General features: G+C 37.4%; 1 protein-coding gene across 5 annotated transcripts in view; it reads left to right on the top strand.

Moving 5' to 3' along the window:
- RNF180 (ring finger protein 180) overlaps positions 1–22,462 on the top strand; it is a 77,596-nt gene that overhangs the window by 35,062 nt on the left and 20,072 nt on the right. For all 5 annotated transcript variants that reach the window (XM_053932032.1, XM_053932030.1, XM_053932031.1 and 2 more), the window contains exons 5-6: positions 11,342–11,567; positions 16,227–16,352. In XM_053932032.1, coding sequence (XP_053788007.1) covers positions 11,342–11,567; positions 16,227–16,352 — 352 coding nt within the window. The remainder of the gene's footprint in view (positions 1–11,341; positions 11,568–16,226; positions 16,353–22,462) is intronic.

The following is a 22,462-nucleotide window of genomic DNA, read 5'->3' as shown; positions in this document are numbered from 1 at the left end:
AATATACAAAACATTTGGGCTGCACTTTATTACTGCAGGTCTACCTGGATTGTTTTCTCCAATAGCTCAGGATCAAATTTCAATGTCAGTCTCCAAGGTTTGCATGAAAAGAAAAAACAAAAGGGACTTTTTTATTTTCTATTGCTGCATGAGAACATCTGAAATACACTTTTGTATTTTGGTTGTTTGTTGTTTTAATCTAGCATTGCAATGTTTACTACAGATGGATTACAAACTGCAAGTTTTACTGAGTCAGATAATCATGTTATGAAAATGGAGATAAAAGTCTTGTTGTTGATGGCTCTTAGAGTCTTAATCTTAAATAATTTTTTTACTTTTAAAAATATTGTTTACAACTTTGAGAAAATCTCCAAAAAGGCAATACAGCTTCTGTAGGAAATCAAACAGATTTGTACTTCTTGTAAGTTTGTAGTAATGGAAAATCTAATGTAATTTTCTAGATTTTTTTTTCTAAGTAGAAACAGATACTTGTTGTATATTTTGGTGATTTGTTTGTTTGCATTTTAAGGGATAACTGTATATGAATTTTTTAAGTCATCTTGAACTGTATAAGAAATGAATTAAAATAAAATACTTGATTCTGATGAATCTAGGATTATTCCATAGTCATCTTAGTAGATATTAAAAAAAAAAAAAACAGTGATGCAATCTGATTACCTTTACCCAAGTTTCTCTTATATATTCTTTTTTGGAACCCTTTGCTTGTCTTAATTTTCTTTCAGAACAGTTGAATGCTGTACTCTAAACACTGTTTTGTGATGGAGTCTATTTAAGAAATCAATATTTAAATTGGTTTTTAAAAACTTAGCCAACACACTTTAAATAGGTGGCCTGATTTTTCTAAGAAAGATAATCACCCAATTGCTCCAGCCAGATAAGGGAACTCTTTGAAAACTGGGACAGTCCTTTAATTGTCTAAATACAGCTTCAGGTTCCTAATTTTAGGGCATCTTATTTTAAAGCAATTAATCTCACTAGGTGAATCTTTCTTTTAATATGATATCTCACAAACTATACCTCACTTGTGGAAACAGAGGATACTTGCAGATTGATAACTTTTGATTTAGGGGTGAACAGCGCGCTCAATCTAAGGCGCGCATTGGTCACCCACCCCAGAAAGAAGGATATCACCTTCCACAGGCGTCCAAAAGAAGGGTCAGAGTTGGTTGTACCATAATGCACATCCTGGTGAATAAAAATAAAAGCAGAGACCTGTGTTGGAAATATGTTGTTATTATTATATTAATAAAATTTGATTGATCAGGTAACCACCATAGCTGATGACTGAAAGGATGGTCGTGGCTACATAATAATACTGAGGAATTTGTTAAAAAATAATTTGAAGACATTTTTGAAACAGCTTGTTCTGACAGTTAGTTCAGCAAACTCTGAACTCTTTCTGTCACAAATGGTAAGTCTTCTGTAACTGTATCTACCAGCCAAAAACTGTGTAATTCTCATTATGTTGATCTTTTGCTAATTGCTAGTAGAGAAATCTTTGTAGTTACTGTAGACTTTATGAGTAGAAAGAACCTTACCTTGGAGCAGGCAAATGCCAGGAGCATTGAGACTGGTAGGAAACTAAAAATCTGTACATTTATCTTACTGTTTTGGAAAGCAGTGTTCCACAAAGGGAGTGACATTGAGTTATAAGTAGTTTATAAGTGCTGTTTAGAACTGTAAAGAACCTCCACATCTGACCAACACTCTTCCATGTTGCCTACTCCACTTTCTGCTGGATAGTGATGGGGAAGAGACCTCTGTAAATGGTAAGAGTCAGAATTCTTCACTAAGTGTCTGTTGTATGCTGTTACCTCAGATTGTGTCCTGCATCACTGTAATTTGACTTAAATTTATACTGAATGACCAGAAGCATTTCAAATGCATTCTTTCCTGTACTATACTTATGCAAAGCTGCCAAAATGTAGCAGCACTGTTCAAGATATGCTTTTACAGATGTTTTGTTATGAGGATTTTCCCTAAAAGTAATAGTGTATACTTTCACTGAAATCCTAGAGAAAGAATTAAAAAATAAGCACTTGTCTGTTATTTCAGTGCTGCAAATCTTTTTGCTAAAATTAAAAAAAAAGATCTGTTTTTGCAGGTAAAAAATTAAAACTAAAGCCAAAATATTTTTGATTCTTCATCTCAATGTGTATATAAATTGACAGGACTGTATCTTTTTACCAGGAACCAGAACAACTACAGGTTTGTACTAGAGAGGAGTTGCACCAGCTGTACTAGAGAGGGGGACTTCAGGTGTAGATAGCAATTGTTTTGCTCTAACTAACAAAAAACTTTTATTTACTTCTTTGGGACTCTAATTTGACCTTCCAGTTCCAATATGTTTTTTAAACATACAACTTCTGTAAAAAAAAAAAAGAAAATAAGTTGTTAAAAAAGAACAAGTTTTCTCTACATGGAATTCACACCAGAAGGGCCAACAGATCCTTTTATCTATCACTGAGGCATCATATCAAGGCTCTGTGAGATTCACAGAAGTTTCTGCAGGCCTCTGGGAATGAATTTTCCTTCTTTTTGTTTGAAATAGTGGTTACAATAAAGATGAATAATTGTTAATATTTGCTTTATTCTTAGATCTAGTGACACTAATAGCTGTGACTGGATGTTTATTTCTGGTGGAAAGATTAATTTGCTACTTAACTATAAAGCTGACATAATCTTCTTACATGCCTGTATAAGCTATGTATGTGTTTTATGAAATGCAAAATAAAAAAAGATAAGCTTGTAACATGGCACTGATTTCTTATATACTAGTTAAGGGTGATTATAATATTAAAGTGTTTATATGATTGTGGTGCAAGAATTTTGAGTAATATTTATTTCAGTCACCTGTCTCAATTCTTCTTTATAATTGAATTACTTTAATGAGAATAAAATCTTATTATAAGTCTATAAAGTAGTTACAGGCATCTTCAAGATATTTTCATAAAAGCTATGTTTACAGATGTTCCTTAAATATGATTCTTCTTAGAGTAATTTCCAAAACGGTATGCTGAGCTGCCAGGGTATATGTAGAGCTGCCAGTTTAGATGTGTATTTCAAAAGCCTAAAGGCTGGTGCTCCATAGAAGGAAGTGCAGAGATTAACCAAATTGCATAACAAAAAATGCTTAAATAATTTCAAACCTGTCATAATAAGAAACAGAAGTATATTATATAAGATGCTTGGAAAGAAAGGGGATAAGTGCATAATACTTATGTACAGTGTCTAGCACAAGATACATTCAATTTTGTGTGGCCTGTTTCAACTTGATTAAAACAATATGAATCAGCAATAAATTAAAATAGTCATTATTCTTTTTTTCTGTGAGGTACACAAATAAAAAGAAAAGTTTCTAGGTCATTTTCTTCCCACTTTTTTTTTTGAGGTTTTTTTCCCACTTTTTTCACTCTTTTGTGAAATTACACAGTAATTTCGCAAAATAAGTCTTCGTCTCCTGACAAAGTAAAAATATTTAATTGAGACAAATTGGTTAACTTGCTGTGTCTCAGGCATTTTATAATTCTTTTCTTTCTTAAGGTATATGTGTCCTCTCAGTAGTTGCCTTAGAAGCCTTGGTCTGCAGTGCACTTAATCACTCAAGATCATAGCATGCTTTGGGTTGGAAGGGACCTGAAAGATCATCTACTTCCAACCATTTTCCATGGACAGGGATGCTGCTCACTAGACTGGGTCACTCAGAACTCCATCCAACCTGTATTCATCAAATGAACAACTTCCATGTCTAAGCCAACTTCTAAATGAGGGTGAATAAAAAACCAACCAACCAACCAATTAAACCTAAACAACTTCCCCCTCCCAAAAAAAACCTGACAACAAAAATACAACCAAAATAACCCAACACGCAATTAAACAAAACCCACTGTTAGCTTCTTAGCTCTAGAAAGAAATTCCTTTACAAGAATAATGAACAAAATTTCTTTCAGTTGTTTCCCCTAGAGCAATTTATCAGTCCCAAATGCAGCAGAGAGAGTCTGAATGAGCCAGCAGTGCCTAAGACCATCATGGGTGCATTAGGAAAAGCATTGCCAGCAGGTCATGAAAGGTGATCCTGCCCCTTTACTCAGCCCTGGTGAAGCCTCACCTGGAGTGCTGTGTCCAGTTCTGGGCTCCTCAGGACAACAGAGACATGGAGCTCCTGGAGTGGGTCTGATAGAGGGTTACAAAGATGATTAAAGAGCTGGAGCATCTCTCTTTTCAAGGAAGGATTGGGGAACTGGTCCTGTTCAGCCTCAGAGAGATGACTGAGAAGGAGCCTTATCAATGTACACAATGTACACAGGAAGGTGTCAATAGGATGGATACAGGCTCTTCTCAGAGGTGCTGAGTAATGGGACAAGAGCTTTGGGCAGGAACTTATGCACAAGAAGTTCCACCTGAACATGAGAAAGAACTTCTTCACTGTGCAGGGGAGCAAGCACTGGAACAGGCTGTCTGGAAAGGTTGTGAGTCTCCCTCACTGGAGACACTCAAGAACTGCCTGGAAACAATCCTACTCCCTGCTGGAGTAGGGAGGTTGATTGAATTGAACCTCTGTGGTCCCTCCCAACCTGACTCATCCTATGGTTCTGTGATTCTAAATGAAGGACATGGCAATAGGTAGCTCCACAGAGCTGCTTAGGCAGCTTGGCTCTGCTTTGAAGTTTTTGGCTTGCTTTGAGCTTTTCTGAAATGTTTGGGGAGAAATTTAGAGTGCAGGGAATTTAGACTCAATTACTGATTTGTAAAGACGTTTAAGCCGTGGGCATTGATCTCTCTACCGTATTATGATTTTTATGTTTCAAGCTTAGTTTTGCCAAATACCTGAAAATATGTCCTTTTGTATTTATTATGCCAGTCAACTGAAACAGAGTGTTCAAAGGCATACAAACCCTGGCATACCTTATGGCCTGATTTGGAAGAACTTCTGCTAGTATAGCTAGCAACATTTTTTGCATTTTTTGGTAGGGTTTTTCTACATTTTAATATTGGATTTTTTTTCCTGAGTTTACTTTTGAAAACGCCATTAAAAGTCACTAGTTTATTCTACAGAAATAAGTCTAGATTGCTGCTGCACCTTTGGGGGGACCCTTCGGGGTGTCCCCGGGGGGCCCCCTAATCTGTGAGTTCGCTGGTAGCAGCAGGCAGGCAAGGAGACTCCACATGGCTTCTGAGGGTGCTCATTAGATGAGGGTTTATTTGGGGTCCTACCCCCGGGAGCAGCATGGTTTCTGAGGGGTGAGGGGGGGAAAAGGGGAGAGAGGGGCCGAGAGAGCACGGGCCAGGAGAGCCAGCTAAGAGAGAGAGCCCCGTCCCCCCAGCACACTTAACAGGGAGATTCAAAGTGGGCGCGGAATAAGATTGGGCCAATGGGATTAGAGACACGTGATACTTCAGGGGAGGATCGCAGGCTTGGCATAAACCATACATTTTCAAGGGGTGAGACAGAGCATACCATTTAACTAAAATATAACACCACACTAGAAAAATTCTGTTTGAAGCAACAGAACACTTAAAGATTTTCTCATAACAACAGTCATTTCAGTCCCTGTACCCAATATACCTGTCAATTTTAAAAAAATTTCATGAAGTAATGTACCTGATGTAATAACCCTTGTGCCAGTTTTGTTTGCAATTGACTAAGAGGTTCTAAAGTTGTTGTGGAACAATGTAAAGCTACTGATATTTTTGTCCAGCAACAACCAAGAAACATTTATTTCTTTTTGTTCTGTTTTTATATAAAACTATATCAATATTCATTCTTTCTCACTTTTCCAGACCTGAAGTGTATGATTCCAATTCTGCATTATAATTGAAGACTTAAAGTCTGGTTTAGAGCTGTGCGGCGTTGCGTTGTTTTCCCCTGTCCCGGGCAGCTCCGGAGAGCCCAGCTAATGGCGCTGTTTCTCGGCGGGACCGGGGCGCTGCGTGTCCCGGGCGCTGCTGTGTTCCACGCATTGGCGGTGGGGCTGGCCGTGTTCTGTGGCCAGCGCTAGGGCGAGACAAAGAGGGAAGGAATGTCCAGTCTGTCCGCACGGTTGGCTGGAGAGCTTTTATTGTTGCATGGAGCTGTGATGGAGAACCGTGGCCGCTCCCTAGCGCCGTGTGGACAAAATGGCACCAGGACCAAGGGCACATGAAGTTCTATAGTGGGTGGGCCGATGGGGGCGGAAGCCCCCCTCGCCCAATGGGGATAGACAAGGGGGAAGTGACGTGGACTGCGGTAACCAACGGAGACGCAACAGGGGCGGACACAGGGCTCTGGGGCGAACAGGGTTGCATGGATGGGGTAACTCTCAGGAGTGACACAACTCTCAGGAGTGAAGAGGAGTGACGTGGGTAAGCTCCAATGGCAGGTGACCCGGAGCGGACCCCTGTGAGGGGGAACATGGGGGTGACAAGGGTACACAGAACTGGCTAATTAACATATATCAGAACCCCTAACCTGAACCCAAACCCGGGATGCAACAGAGCTGCAAGTCATTCTACAGGCAGTTTTCTTTGTAAGATGATCATGTGAAATACATAACTGATCTGTGCTCAGTCATCGTTCCTTTCAACTGTGGACATTTTTGTGCTTACAAAGCATTCTGAATAGGTCATTTTAAAATGAGCTATATGAGTTTTTCAGGTTGATTTTTTTTTTTCATAATGTGGTATCTTTGTCAAATGTCATATGTGCCTTATTTGGTTTTGCCACTGTTTTGATTATACTTCCAGGTTTTACTCTGTGTGTATGACCACTTGGTCTAGGTCTTCCACATGATTACAGGTAAACCATACATTAGATATCCAGTGGCGTGTGTATTCTTTCGGAATGTGAAACTGAATCAACTACTTTCCTGTAGTCCAGTAGCAGTGACTTCTCACAAGCTCCAGTATCCATATTTTATATCTTCATTCCCCTTCTCAACTACTGCTGTACTAGACTCCTTGTTACTTAACATTCTTTATAGGCTTCTCAAGCAGAAGTTGATTCACTGTTCCTCTCTTTTCTTTTAATATCCTTCAGATATCCCACTATAGCAGGGGTTACTGTCAAAGCCGTATTAGCAGTTCCCAATCAGTGTGGGAAGATGAATGGCTCTTACCTTTCCTTCATTTCTTAGGACTAATATTTTGCTTTCAAGCCTTTTCTGTTATTGTTTGACAGTCTTTCACTGACATTGATGTTTACATGTCCTTTCTCAATTTTGTTCATACTACAATCCTGTAAGAAAACTATTCTGTTTATGCTCATAAAGTTTTCATGCAGTAAAGCCCTGGCTCAAGTAGTATATATAAGTACCACTTAATTGCAAATCAAAAAAATAATTACTTTTTAAATTATTGTGCATTAGCTTCTTGCATAAGGAAATTGCTCTGGTTTTAGCATTGCAGTACTGAATAATGCCATGTGCCTACACAGATCTTTCAAAAAGGGGCACCGCTGTAGAAAAGATGTCTCTTCACTAAGAAAATTACTCCTAACTAGATCTTGTTTGTACATTAGAATAATTTTGATATTTCTATTTGCAATTGGTTCTGAGATACTTCTGTCTGTGCATCTTACCATGATTACAACCTGTCTCAGAACCAACTGTTACCTGTGAGTCCTCAGCAGTTTTGCCTCTAGCTCTCTTAGTCACTTAATTGCCATATGAAAGACATTTATCTTGCAGTTAGCTCCTCTGGACACAAGGTATATTTTCTTTCCAGACAGTTCTCATCAAAACCAGTTAGCAAAAGCTTTCTGTTTCCTGTATTTTGTTTTTGTGCTAGATTTTAATTATGTTTTTGACATTGCATAGGATCATTAGAGTCATTTAGGTTGGAAAAGACCTTTAAGATCATCAAGTTCAAACACTAACTCAGCACTGCCAAACCCATGTGGCAGTGTTGGAGGGCACTTTCACAGTGTATTAGTGTTTCCTGATTTCTGCTGAAGTCACTGGTCATGTAATTACCTGAGATTACTTTCCTCACTTTATCTGCCAAATTATTTTCCACATTTTTTCCAAATAAATGTTGTTATGAAGCTTCCTTCATTCTAGAATTACTTAGCTGTAATCAATTCTGTTACCCTTTGCCATTCTGTTCTGATGTGGGTTTTCTGTGCTGTAAGTGTAGAGATAGTCTGAGTTAAACCGTTTTACTGATAGTTGTAATGCTCTAGTATTTAGTGTTGCTTTAAGAACCTTTCCTACAGCATGGAGCTGGAAGTAATGGTCCCAAGCTGTTCCTGTCTGTGACTAGCTTCTTTGGGTGTTAGTGCAGCCAGACTTATGCTTCCTGCTTAACAGTACATCCCAGTTGCCTCTGTAGTAAATTTCAGTACATGCCGAAGTTTTCTGCGGCCCTGTCAAGTGGAGAAAATCAAACTGGAGCAGTAAGTTCTAAGGTAAGAGAGACACAGTTACTGACATTCATGGTTGTACAAGAGCTTGTGATTGAACACACTGGTAAACCGTAACTATCTCCATGACTTCTTGGCACAGCAGCTCAGAATTTACAAGCCCTCTTGCCACATAATATCCTGTAAATTGCAATGCAAAGGCTAAGGTAAAATGGCAGGACAAGTGTTTGTCCAGAACTGATAAATCCTGGCTAAATCTGTATTTTTAATGCAATCCACAATACCCATACTGTTAAGAACTTACTCACTATTTGCAGAGTTCTGTATCTCCCATAGGAGAGATATGCTTTGGGAGGAATGAGAGACACAGCAATCCAAACCAGTATAAGCCATAAATGTAATCTTTGAAACATCTAGAGCTTTCCATATTTACATAACAACAATATTAACAATTGTCATTAACTTTTGGTACCAGTGTCAGGCAGTAGTGGTCTGTCATGGCCTATGAGTGTCAAAAGTGACCTCTGTAATACATAGGGTGTTGCATTGACCCTGGCTGGATTCCAGGTACCCACCAAAGCTTGTCTGTCACTTCCCACCACAGCTGCACAGGGAAGGCAAGGATTGAGAGTTTAGACTAAGGGTGATGAGAGAAGAGTTTTGACACTCAGCAGTGTCTTGATATGCTCCTGTCTTGGTTTTTCATGGTGGATCTCTTGGTTATTGGAGTATATTGGGTTCTGTGAGCTGTGAAAGAGAAAACCAGAAACAGAAACAAAGATGGATAGAAGAGGCAGAGCATAGTAAATTTCTCCTGAGTGTCTCCCATAAGGATGAAAAGATTGGTTGTTTCTTTAAGCCAGTATCCCCATTCCAATCAGGATAGGGTTAACTTCTGCAGTAGTCAGGAGGGGGCATGGCTAAGACCTACAAGGATTGTTCTGTTCTACCTTATGTCATTGCTGGGGTCAGGGGAAGGGAGTCTCTTCCAAAGAGAAGGGCTTCCTTCCAGCTGAGTAAGCATGGTGCAGGTTCTGAGCTGGAGGGAGCAGTTGAATAACATTGGTTCCAAGCTGGAGGGGGCAGTCAGATGGTGCTGGTTCTGATCCAGAGGTAGCAGTGGAGTATTTATCTGTTGTCAGGTGTTTCCATAGTAAGCAATAATCATGTTTTTCTTATACTCTCTGCCTTTAGTGTTGTTGCTGTTACTGTTCATATTCTTATCTCAATCTGTGATCTTCACCTTTTGTGCCTCCAGTTTTCCTCTCCAGCCCTCCACAGAGGGGAAGGGGAGCAAGTTGAGTGGCACATGGTTTGGAGAGTCTCAGTGGGAGCACTAAACTGAAGAGTATCATTCCTAAATCATGACAGCCAAAAACCCAGGGTGCCATTAGTACCAGATCTTCAGATTACTTGGAAAGGTTTATTCATCTTACAGGAGCAAAGCTGGAACATGGCAATGCACACAAGTTGTTACATTCATATGGAATGAGCACCATTTGGGAAGTCCAACTATGTCTTCCTGCAAATGTAGCAGTGCAAAGAAATTTGGAGCACGTGTGCTGACAAAGGCAAGCAGTTACTAAAGATGGTAGGAGTTCCTAGACTTTCTACTCTAAGGTTTATATTGTGCTTTGTAGTAATAAAGTTGTGACTTGTTTTGAACTCATTTTTGCTGGAACATGGCCTTCACAAATTACTTTTCAAAGGCAGAAAAATTCACAGTTTATTTTTAGAGATTTTTATTTTGTTTTGCCTTTCTTGGCAAAGTAAAGGTATTTTCACACCTGAAGGATGGGATGCCATCCAGAGGAGCATGGACAAGCTCAAAAAGTGGGTGTACAGGAATCTCATGAGGGTTTAATAAGACCAAGTGAAATGTGCACTAGTTGGAGTCAGCCCTGATATCAGTACAAGCTGAGGCATGAAGGAATCAAGAGCCCTGCCCAGAAGGAATTGGGGGTGCTGGGGGATAAGAGGCTGGACCTGACCCAGCCATGGCACTCACAGCCCAGAAAGCCACACGTGTCCTGGGCTGCATCCAGAGCAGTGTGGGCAGCAGGGCCAGGGAGGGGATTCTGCCCCTCTGCTCTGCTCTGCTGAGACCCCACCTGCAGTGCTGCATCAGCTCTGGGGTCCCAGCACAGGAAGGACAGGGACCTGCTGGAGTAGGTTCCAACGAGGGCCATAAAAAGAATTGGAGGAATGGAAACACTCAGTCTTTCCTCTTATGTGGAAAGACTGAGTATTTGGTTTTTTCAAAGTTAGTTTGTTGAGTATTTGTTTGGAAAAGAGAAGGCTTAAGTGTGATGTAATCGTGGCCATTTAGTACCTGAAAGGACCCTACAAGATGGAGAGAGACAATTTACAAGGACATGTAGAGATAGAACAAGGGAACATGACTTCAGACTGCAATAGGGTAAGTTTAGATTTTATATTAGGTAAAAATTCTTTACTGTGAGGGTGGTGAGGCACTGGAACAGTTTGACCAGAGAAGTTGTGGATGCACTGTTATTGGAAATGTTCAAGGCCAGGTTGGATGGAACTCTGATCAGCCCAGTCTAGAGAAAGGTATCCTTCACATGGTTGGAGGGTAGGATCTAGATGATCTTTAAGGTGCCATTCAAGACACACCTTTCTATGTTTCTACCTTTTTGTAATGTAGATACATATAAACTGTAAAATTTAATTTTAAAAGAAGAAATCTGATCATACATAATACAGTTTTACTCAGCCTTTTTGGTTTTGTTCCTTCCTTCTTTTACTGTCTTGTGATTTTTCGTCTTTCCCACAGAGGACTTTTTCTGACATTCCTGTTTTATGTTTCATCATCTTGTTAAAAGTAACCTGTATTAAATTTAAGAATATCATCTGTGTGTACTGTCTTCTTAAGCATTACTGAAAACGATCTTCTGGACAGTTGGTTTATCAAAAATAGTTATGAGCTGAATGGGAAAATATGTTCTCTTTTTCTTCTTGCAGCCTGCAAATGATAACCTGCATACAAATGATGAGCATGAACTCAGAGGAGATAAAGAAAGCTATCTCTGTGCTGTGTGCCTGGATGTTTATTTCAACCCTTACATGTGCTATCCATGCCACCATATCTTTTGTGAGCCTTGCTTAAGGATGCTTGCCAAAGACAATCCAGCCAGCACTCCATGTCCACTGTGTCGCACTACAATTGCCAGAGTCTTTTTCCAAACAGGTATAGAGATGAAAGTTTCTACACATAAAAAAGATTTGTACTTTTCTTCTTGTATGCATTCAGAGCAAATTTTGGTAATGTTAAACCACTGTGAGATTTTCTTTCCATTTCTTTGCATTTCCATTCCTCCTAAGAACATTCCATGCAGGTTCTCTTCAATGTCAAGAAGCTATTTGGGGCATATAAATTTTTAAAAACTTTTCATTTTACAAATGAGATTCTGATGATTTTGGTTTTTGGTAGAATTCTGGTAGATTTCTTTTATTTATTTTTCCTGAATAATAAGCTCCAAACATAATAAGCATTTCTCAAACTATCCTACTGGAAAAGTATTTTTTAAATTGCTCATTTAATGGTACACACACACACAAAAAAAAAAAGCTCTTTTCATTTGTGACATTAAATTTGGACACAAGTGAAAATAAAGGCTGGCAGAACCCTTGATAATCTTCTTAAATTCCACTGTCCTGGCCTCTTATACCCTCATCTCTAGTGTTCCTTACTCTTAACAGTAGAAAAATATGGTGTGTAGGGAGTATTTGGTGTCAGATTGGGTATAGAAATAGAAGAGGGTAAGTAGGCCTGAAGATAGAATATCTGGAACAGTGTGAGTCAGTCTTTTATGTCCAGAGCTTATATGGTAGATTCAAGTATCATTGGTAGAATTGCACTATGGTATCTGGAGTTAGGTCATTTACAGCACTTAAAACTGTACATAGACAGTTCATAAACTAATGGAAATGACTCAGCCATGCAGGAATGTTTGTTTCATTTTAGATGCTACAGAGATCTTGCAGAGATCCTCTTTAAGCTGTTGTGTGTGCTGTGGTGATGACAGGTTAGGGATGCAGACTGAAGTATCGCTTCACATTGATCAGCAGAGCTGTCCACCTTCTGTTTCTGGTTGTGCACAGACGCTGCTTTTGTACAGGCCTAGCTTCATATGATTTGATGGCAGGTCAGTTTGAGGAACTGGGATAAATAAGAACTCATTTGGGTGGGAAGGAGGCATTTTTCAGATGAACCTATTGCCCCAAGATGATTCACTGAGCAGCTGCTGGTTGCCAGGAATAGAGACTGGCTATCTCTGCACTGATGCACTGCAGCAGAAAAAACAGGTGGAAAGCTGCAGCCTGAGCACTGACAATCCCCTGCCTCTCTGCTGTATAGAGATTTCAAGCTGTTCTTATTTCATTTCCCTAATGTTTGATGCTCCCTTCAATTTGATGTAGAGATGAAGTGTGTTTCACTGATAGTTAGGTTTTTCTAGGGATATTTAAATTTTTAAAAAGCAATTTAGCAGATTTGCTGCAGAAAATTACTACTGGGAGAGCACAAAAGGAGAATAAAGATGCTTCCTAAAATGTATTTGCAAAACTTTTCAACATCTTACAGTTGTCTAAGTGAAATATTACTAGGATTATTTGTAGCCGTTAAGTACTTAACATACAATGCATAAAAATGCCTGGTGGGAGAGAATGAAGAAGAAGGAGCCAGATTCTTCTGAGTGGTGCTCACTGCCAGCACAAGAGGCATTCAGCACAAATTGAAACACATGAGATCCCATCTGAACACAAGAAAGCACTTTTTTTTTCATGTGAGGGTATCAAACAGGCTGGTCAAAGAGACCATGGAGCACCCATCAAAACCCAGCTGGACATGGTTCTGGGCACCTGTGCAGCTGACCCTGCTTGAGCAGGTTGGACTAGCTGTTCTCAAGACAACCCCTTCAACCTTACCCACTCTTTTAAAATACTAAATAGGTATGTAGCTTTTTTGAGGAAAAGGATAGGTATGCCTAAGGAGGAAATATGGTGTCATAGATTTGTAAATAGAGTGGACTATATAAACAAATAGTGGACCATAAATAGTGGACCATAACAGTATATAATATGTTTTGTATTATTAACTTCAGATGAGCGAGATCTGCAGCTATTTGCCATTCAGTATATAGCAATATGTGCTTGACTTAGCGATATATTTAAAAATATGTACAGTAATTTAGCTTAGTTTTATTATATATGTTAAGAAAAAGATTTTGAAATTTTCCAGTGCATAACATACTGAACAACTTTTAAATGAACTAAGGGATATTGATGATACTATCATATCCTTAGAGAAATCAGTAAAATCATTAAGAAGATTAATGGTGCCAGAGCAATGTAAAGCATAGTAATTTTTTTTTTCCACTCCAAAGAGTTCTTAAGCCTTTAAAAATTTACTGCTGCTATAGGTTTGTGCAGGCAGCAAAGCAAAGTTGCTTGTAGTCTTTACATACTTCTCTAATGCTGCAATTTGGATGTCTTATTTCCCTCATTAATTTTTTTTATGCTTTCTGCAGCTTTCCTTTTGTATATGTGTGTTTATTTTACAAAATAATTCAAAAAGAAAAAACATTTAAGGATATATTCAGAAGTTCACTTTTTAGCTTGTACAGTTTTGCAGACTGAACATAACTGCAAAAGAAGGATACATGTAAAGTGTGGGGGAAAAAAAAGGGCTAAGAGGTCAATTATCCATCAATTATGGAGAAAAACAGTGTTTAACTGAGAGCTACAAAGACTCACGAGGGTAATTGCTCTGGCCAGTTGCCTTGGTCAACAGAGCCTTTTTTACAGGATCCCTTAAGCGTGCGTTCTAGTCCAGATAGGTTGCTCTGATGGTGCTTACTATGCATTCTCATCTTTCTTAAAGGCTTTCTTATAAGCCCTTCTCCCATCAGGATAAACTCACATCTGATCAGATGACAGCATGCCCAGGACATGCCTAACAAAACAGCTCTTGAGCTGATTCCACCAAGTAACTTTCTAAGTTACCAAGTATCTTCTACATGCTTCACTTACCGGGCAAGATCTTCGACACTTCCATTCATATAAAGTTTCATTTATGTTGTTTGCAAGAAGGGCCAGATCCAACACGTATGTGCAATAAATCCACTACTTTGGAGAAATGCAGATTGAGGGTAGTGGTTGTGCAAAGGAGGTCCAGGCATGTGGCAGGGAAAGAGAGTCATGTACGTACAGAGGGACGGGTGACCTGGCCAGCCTGAGGGGATCTTTCATTGAAAAGCCTAGCCAAGCAACCTTGTAAAAGTCAGTAAGACTTGTCACCACTGCCTTTTCTGAGAAACAGGAATTAGATGCCTCACCAGAGGTTTCAGTATTTAAATTTTAATAAAATTGAAAGAACTGTGTTGATTTCTGTGGTCTGTAGCAGGAAAATAAAATATTCTGTCTATGCTGTGAGAGGCAAGCAGAGGCTCATCAGAAGCTTGAATCTGAATAGTACTTAATCCAAATATGTTCAGTAGCATATAAAGCTCTTTCATAAACATAAAAAAATAGTGAAAAATACACAATTTGTTCATTTTACTTTCAAGAGAGAAAAAGGCCTTTTTTCATTTAGTGACAGCATTTTATATGTACAGTAGCTCTATTTTCACATAATGAGATAGAGGATTTGAAGATTCTGGGCTCTTCATGCATTTTGTAGCTTCATTCCACCTGCATTGTGACATGGTGAAATAAAGGATAATTTTTAGAATCAGACTAGCATGGGGTTTTTACTTCAAATCTGTTAATGTCTTCATCTTACACAGAAAAAGCTACTGGAAGCAAGAGAATTTTTTTTTTTCTTTTTGGAGCCGCTCACAAAAAAGCTTAACTTTCTTAAATTTGCCAGATGAAAAGATTTTATCCTTTCATAAAATATTTATTACTAGAAAAGCATGTTTCATTACATTGGACCACATGAAGTAATAAAACAAAGCCTTCTCAAAAAACGGTGAATGTCTTTTCTTACTTTGAAGATACAGAAAGAATTATGGTACCAGCTACTCTTCATATTTATCTGGAGCCATCTTGGTTTGGAGACACAAATTGTGCATGGGTTTGATGAGCAGGGGATTGAAGTTTTTCCTAAGTACTAGCTTAGCAAGCCTGTTTGTTATCAGTAGATGAATTCTATGGTAGGAAAATATTGTTGTTTTTAGTTTTCCATTGGATTTCTATGGATAGATTAGTTTGGCAGTTTAAGCTGCAATTATGTAGATATTTCCCCAGATTATACCCTGAGAAGATATTGATTTCTTGAGATTAGTACATAGTGCCAACTTCTCCAATGTGTCATGAATCATCCTACAAATGTTTTCTTAACAATGTATAAAATAATTAATTAACAGGATTAATTACTTAACAGGATTAACTTCCTGTTAATCCAAGTATCTTAAAATCTCAAAAAAAAATTCAGGCTCTTCCCCTTCCTTTACATTGCTGACTATTACTGAATGTTGATGCTAACCAAAAAGCTGAGAATACCACAGTCATTTTTATGGATACAATTTTTATTCATAGAGGTCATAATAGTTTTGGAAGTTAAATAGCTTGATTTCTTAAATACATCATTTTGCCAGAAATTATCATCGTGACATCATCTTTTCTAATTTTTTTTTCCAAAGAAGCAGAATGTTTACATTTTGCTCTTACTATATATGGAAATGGTTGGGTAAGTGTGATTTTAAAAAATAGGTGTTAGAAGAAGAATTACACAGTAGCTATGGCATTTTTATTTTGCATTAATTTATGCAAATTATTATGCTAATTATTATTATGCTTTATTTAGAGCATTGATGTATGTATTCTTTCCCCTTAATTATTGTAGATCTCAATAACTCTACCAGATCTTTTTTCCCTATGGAATACTTGAATCTAATGGAAAATTTTCAAAAATCCAATTCTGCTAAATGGCCTCTTCCAAGCTGCAAGAAAGCATTCAGAGTTTTTGAAGGTAAGGTTTTTAATTTTTGCCTAAATGTCATTCAATCTCAAGTGTAATATTTGAAAATAAGACTTTGATTAATACAGGCCATTGGCAAACAGATGGATGATTCTTAAAGTAGAGATAAGTTTAGTTCTCATGGGTGATTAATACACAGTGCTCTGAATCTAAAGATAAATTGCAAAGTGTAAAAAGACAATTGTGTATGTACCTTTTCACTTCTTTTTGAATCTTTAATTCTGTGCACATTATCAGGATAATTTTATGTAACTTCCTCCTTAGAAAAATCTCTGTCTGCATTGTGGAATAAGGAAAATTACTCTAGGAAAAAAGGTGCTAGTTCTGAGTGTGGTCAATAAAGACCTCTCAAAAAAAAAATTAGAGAAATGAGTCTTTTATGAAAGAAGTCAAACAAAAAGTTTTGAATAATATGTATTATTCCATACATAATGCATACGAAATGGAGTAATGGGTATGGGTGTTTTCATTTAATTTTCTCTTTATTATATGAAGAAAACTTAGTCCCCTTCTTGCGACTTTAACACTAAACATTTTCATGATTAAGTGATCATGAACTGAACAAATTTAAGTTAGACCACCTAAATGCAGGATTCACTGCTTACCCATATTTCCCTGTTGTCTTTACCAGAGCTCATGTACATTTACTTAGTTACTTGTATATACTTTTCATAGTGCTGAGTCTAGCTAGCAGATATACTTTTCCTGTTTGTAAGAGCAGATTGCTTCTAAAAGTATGTGGAAAAAATAAAACAGGCCATTTTATATTCCTTTTATAAGTCTACCCAGGCCTTTGTAAAGGTGAAATTTGATAAATTCTGGAACTCCATTTATAAAATCATGTCAAGTAATGTCACAGTTTGATGCTAAAAATATCAAGAAATGTTCCTGGCTATCAAAAATAGAAGACCTGAGAAATTTGAGGACTTGTAGATTATCTTTGGTATTACTCAGAGAAGAAACTGTTGGCAGGAAAAATTAAGATGACTATTTATTTTCTCTAACAGGAGTTAATGTAGTATGGGTGTTAATGCTGGGCTTATTAACACCCATATTTATTTTAAATATGTTTATTTTAATATATATTATGTATGTGACGTAGTTCCTTTCTGTCTTGTAGTCTTATACATATTATGCCTTTCACAAATATGTTTCACAATGCTAAGCATTGTACAAAGCATAAATAATTAGAAATAAAAGAAAGATCTGGAGAGGTCACACAGTTTCAGTATTGTGCCACCTGAAAAATTGCCATATTCTTCAACAAAGGTAATTTTGAATACATAGCCTAAAAGTCCCACACTAAATGGAAACATGGTTAGATCTAGTTAATAAGATACACAAACCACAAAGCTGTCTGAAACTTTGTCTTTGCATTCCTAAATAAAAGGGTGGCTGCCATGTGTCTCTTCTGACTTTTTATTGCAATAAAAATTCATGCTTTTTATTTCAATAAAAAAGAAAGAGTTGTGTGCTTTCAAGTGCAAATAAATAGTATTTTCTTCCTGGACTATTTATTTGGGCTTATATCTAAATTGTGCTTGGCAACACCTAAAGTTCCAGATTTGGTTTATATAATTGCTTGTGTTCTCTGGCTCAGGATGCTACTAGGAACTTAACAGGCATAAAATACTGAGAATAGTGACAGCAAAAGTCTTCTGTCACCATATTAGATTCCATTGCAAAGGCAAACCCTGATACAACTGAGATCTGAAGGGATAAAGAGGGCACTTAGATTAATTTTCTGTTAATTAAGAACCTAATAGCCTAATTAGATCTTATAATTTCAGAAGTCAAATATAAAGAATGGGAAAAGGAATAGGGTGGGTACATGAGTAGACTGACTGGAGTGAAAAGGGATATGATCACTGTGCTTAGAAAGCAATGAAATCTTGCAAATTTGATCATGAAAATAACCACGTCTACATAGGAGTGCATTGTCAAATACTGCAGTACAATACTGCATTGTCAAAGAAGAAATTCTGTAGCTGTGTTAGAAATGCATACGCTCTTTCACTTTCATATCCAGCAGGTCTAGTGTTCACTGAGAATCTAGAAGCTCTTTTCGTATGATTCCAGCTTTCATTATGACAAAACCTCTTCCACAATATCATTCTAATACCACAGATATAACCTTAGCCAGTAAATCACTCATTAGAGATGCTAGATAAAATCAGACCCCAGAAGTAAATTGGGATATGAGGAATAAAAAATGGCTGTTAGGAAGTCTAGATTATAAACAAAATTTATCTGGTTAACTAATTTTGACTTTATGAACAGTGCAAGGCTGCTAGAGAAAATCAAGCATTTCCTCTTTTTTCCTTACTTTTTTTCCTGAACTGATTCACTAAGCCAAATATATTTGCTTATCTACATGTGACTCTTCTTTCATATGAGATTTTCCATGAGGAATGTCGAATTATCTTTAATAATACTACCAACCATAGCTTTTCAGTTCTTATACAAAAAGAAAGAAACCTCATAACTGCAGCACTTTTGGGTTTTAAGCTGATGAAAATTGCTCCAGATTAGTTTGCCCTTGTATTGCACTATATTTTTTCCAATAAAATAATCAACAGAATTCCCATTTGTTTCATAAACATTGCTTATGGTATTGCTCTCTATATGGTATGCTGTGTTTGGTCAAGGATAAGTTAATGGTAAAATGGAATTGCTGTTCATGAAGGAAAGCAAATCTTCTTTTCCCATTCATATTTTTAATACATGGAAAAGTTAACAAGCTAATTTTAAATATTTCTCTAAAATACCTTCTGTTTCAAATGAGATAAACAGAGATATTATATTAGTTATTCTTTTGAGTACTGACAACTTTAACAAAATGTAATTGCACAATAGAAATAACATCTTAATTAATGATTTCCTTAAATAGATTTTAAAACAGATAAATAGTGTAGTTTGAACAGGAGAGTTAAATAGGAAATACACTCAATTGGATCGTATTATCATCTATCATAACTGAATAACTTAAGTGAGGCCTTTGTATACTATTAAAGTGGAATTGCATTCTGTAAGAGCTGTGCAGTCACAGGAATTTCACCAACTAAGGGTAAGTCTCCAACAGTAATTTGATACAGAAATGTGGGCTAAAAGAAGAGATTAGAATAATTTAAATTGCAAATATTATACTTAATTTGACAGTGATTTTGGTGTAATCAAGTGCAGAAATTAAAAATGACTGAGACATTTAGTACACTGTGCCTAAAAGTGTTATTTCTAAAGCTTTTGCATAAATCTGAGATAGAAATACATTGAACAGATAGAGGATAAAGTAGTCAGGATAATGATGATAGCATTGTAGATGGATGCTGTCTGCCTGCATGAAGACTAAGGTTGTAGAGATGGCTCAAGAAAAGTAGAAGTTGGTGTTCAGAATAGGAGAAGGAGATTATAAAACCTCTGAGTTACAGACCTTGGTTACTATTTGAAATCATAATTATTCCTAGGCTAATAGAAATCCCCTCCAACTGTTACTGTTGCTGATGTTTTTGTTTAAAACATGGCAATTAAATTGAAAGTCTAAAATAGAATAGAATAGATAAAAATAGAATGTCTATTTCTATCTTTTCAAATCTTTAATCATGAAGACATTCCCCCAAGTGGTGCATACTTTGAAATCTATGCAGATTCTTTACTGATCTCATCTCTTTAGGTACTTAATAAAAGTACTGACTTATGCATCAGTCAAGGATTGCACAATAGAGTGTTTTCCAAGCCTACTAAAACCTGGTGGAAATTACTACCACCTCAGTAGGTCACATCTGCCATGTCCTTTTATGTAATCGTTCTCTAGAGAAAATGGTGAACAATTTCCTTTAGAGAAAGTTTTTAATCATACCAGTTGGTACATTTCTTTGTATTTCTGTCTTTCAAATAGGGGTACAATACTAAAATTTACTTCCTTGATATCATGATTTCAGTTTGATAGGCAACAAAGGCACTATGTTGAAAACAGAAAATTTACAGGTTTTGAGTTCATACTTCCTTGTTTAAAAGAGCCAAATAAAGTGATACTTGTTTTCAAGTTCAGATACTTTGATCTGTTGAGAAGAAAACAAGACAGGTGTTACTGAAAATAGTAGGTGCAGTATTTGATTTTAGCTATAAAGAGTAATGCTGGCAAAAGCTCCCAGAATAATCCTTATTTCAGACTATTTTTCTCAAGTTCTACTATTCCATCCTGTCAGGGTCACCCAGAGCAGGTGACTCAGGAACTCATCCCAGCTGGGTTTTGAATGTCTCTGGAGAGGGAGACTACAAGCTTCCTGGGCAGCCTGTTCTAGTGCTCTACCACCCTCAACACAAAGTTCTTTCTGATGTTGAGGTGGAACTTCTTGTGTTTTAGTTTATGGCCATTGTTCCTTTCCCAGTCTCTGGACACCACTGAACAGTCTGGCATCATCCTCTTGGCACCCACTTTTGGGATATTTATATGTGTTATTGAGCTTCCCTCTCAGTCTTCTCCTCTCTAGACTAAATGGGCCCAGCTCTCTCAGTCTCTCCTCACAAGATTCTTCAGTAGAGCTTGTGAAATCACAGAAAGTTAATTTGCACACATCTATTTGTCACAAAATGCATTTGCAATCTGCAGTCTCCACAGAAAGTGAATTTTCTGTCTAAAAAAGACACACTTCACTGGAAGGTGTTGTCTCAGAGTATCTGTTAAGCTTATAGTACACTAATACAGAAAAGACAGAATCCAAGCCTGCTGGTTGAGTGTTTTAGGTCAGCTCCACTGATGGCCACTTTTTCGTTTTACTGATTTGTCAGAACTTGACCCTAACTCTTGCACCCATATTCCTTGCCCGCAAGTTCTGTCTGCTCCTGCTGGTAAAAAATGCAAGACTGATTTCTTGATTCCAGAGTCCCCTTTGGGTCCCATGGAGTAGCTGTGCTCTAAACAGTCTTTATGCCTCTCCTTCTGCACCTTGCCCAGTAGAAGTCAATCTGAAAGGAAAAGAAAATGGAAGGGGAAACTTAAAACAAAAAGGTCATTGCCACAGACATGCCTTAAGCTAGGGCTTCAGGGCTGCTGCTTCCTTCCCTGTTATTTTGCCAACAGTGTTAGTACAAAGCATTGTGTATCAATGGCCTTGTTTAAGGTGTTTTGCAGAGGCTGTTCTTTAGGGACTCCTTCAGAGCCACATTCTCATTGAAAAGGATATTCCAGTCCTAAAGACTGCCTCCAGCACTAGCCTGTGTACGAGAGTAATTTACTACTCAGAAATTATGATTGCTGTTTTGTGTCTATTGGTGTATCAATGCACTGAAGGGAATCAAATTCAATCTAATTTGTATGTGTCACCAGGATTGCTTGTTTCCATTTAACCATGATATTGTATGACTGATGTACCAGGAATATTGATAGCTGTAATTATGCAACACCAAGGGTTGTGATAGAATGGCCATGGCAAAAAAGTATACTGTAGCCTTTCCCCATTTGACATGTTCCTGAATGGACGTTAGATTGGCATCTTTAGTTCTGTTTAGGCAGCCAAGTGTTCATACTGGTCAATGAGACAAACTAAGAACGTCTTGGACCTCCTATGAAAACATGGCCCACAGCTGTACCAAATGAACTTGCAGGGGAGTTAGAGGTATCACAGTTTTGACTCTGCAGCTTACATTTAGTAAAAACTCTTCAGAAGGTCCTTTTCTAAAGATGCATCATAAAATATAGCTGTGTTGAGGATAAGAGGGAAAGTCCTTTGAAGCATTAATAGCCAGTTAAAAGATGCCAAACAAAGAATAGAAGTACATGATTAATTTTTCTCACTGGAGAGATATCATATGGGTCCTATATGGGTCTAAATTACAGTTTGTATTATCCAGTGTATTTTTTACAAGATATGAAGTTGTAAGACTTGCTTACAGTATGAAATATTCAGGATAATAAAAATTAAAACCAAGTGCAAGCAGTGGCAGGAGACTGTCTTGGTACCTAGTGTTCTTCAGCAATGTTTACATTGTTTTCTTTTCATCACAAAACAAGGTAGTTAGAGGGAAGGGTACAGACAAGATAAAAGAGAAAGTCAGTTTTAAATTGTTTCCTGGTGAGGAATATGTAAATAGACTAGAATACT

Source organism: Vidua chalybeata, chromosome Z (assembly GCF_026979565.1).
Source record: "Vidua chalybeata isolate OUT-0048 chromosome Z, bVidCha1 merged haplotype, whole genome shotgun sequence".
Lineage (NCBI taxonomy): Eukaryota > Metazoa > Chordata > Aves > Passeriformes > Viduidae > Vidua > Vidua chalybeata.
This window is presented reverse-complemented; position numbering and strand designations above follow the sequence as displayed.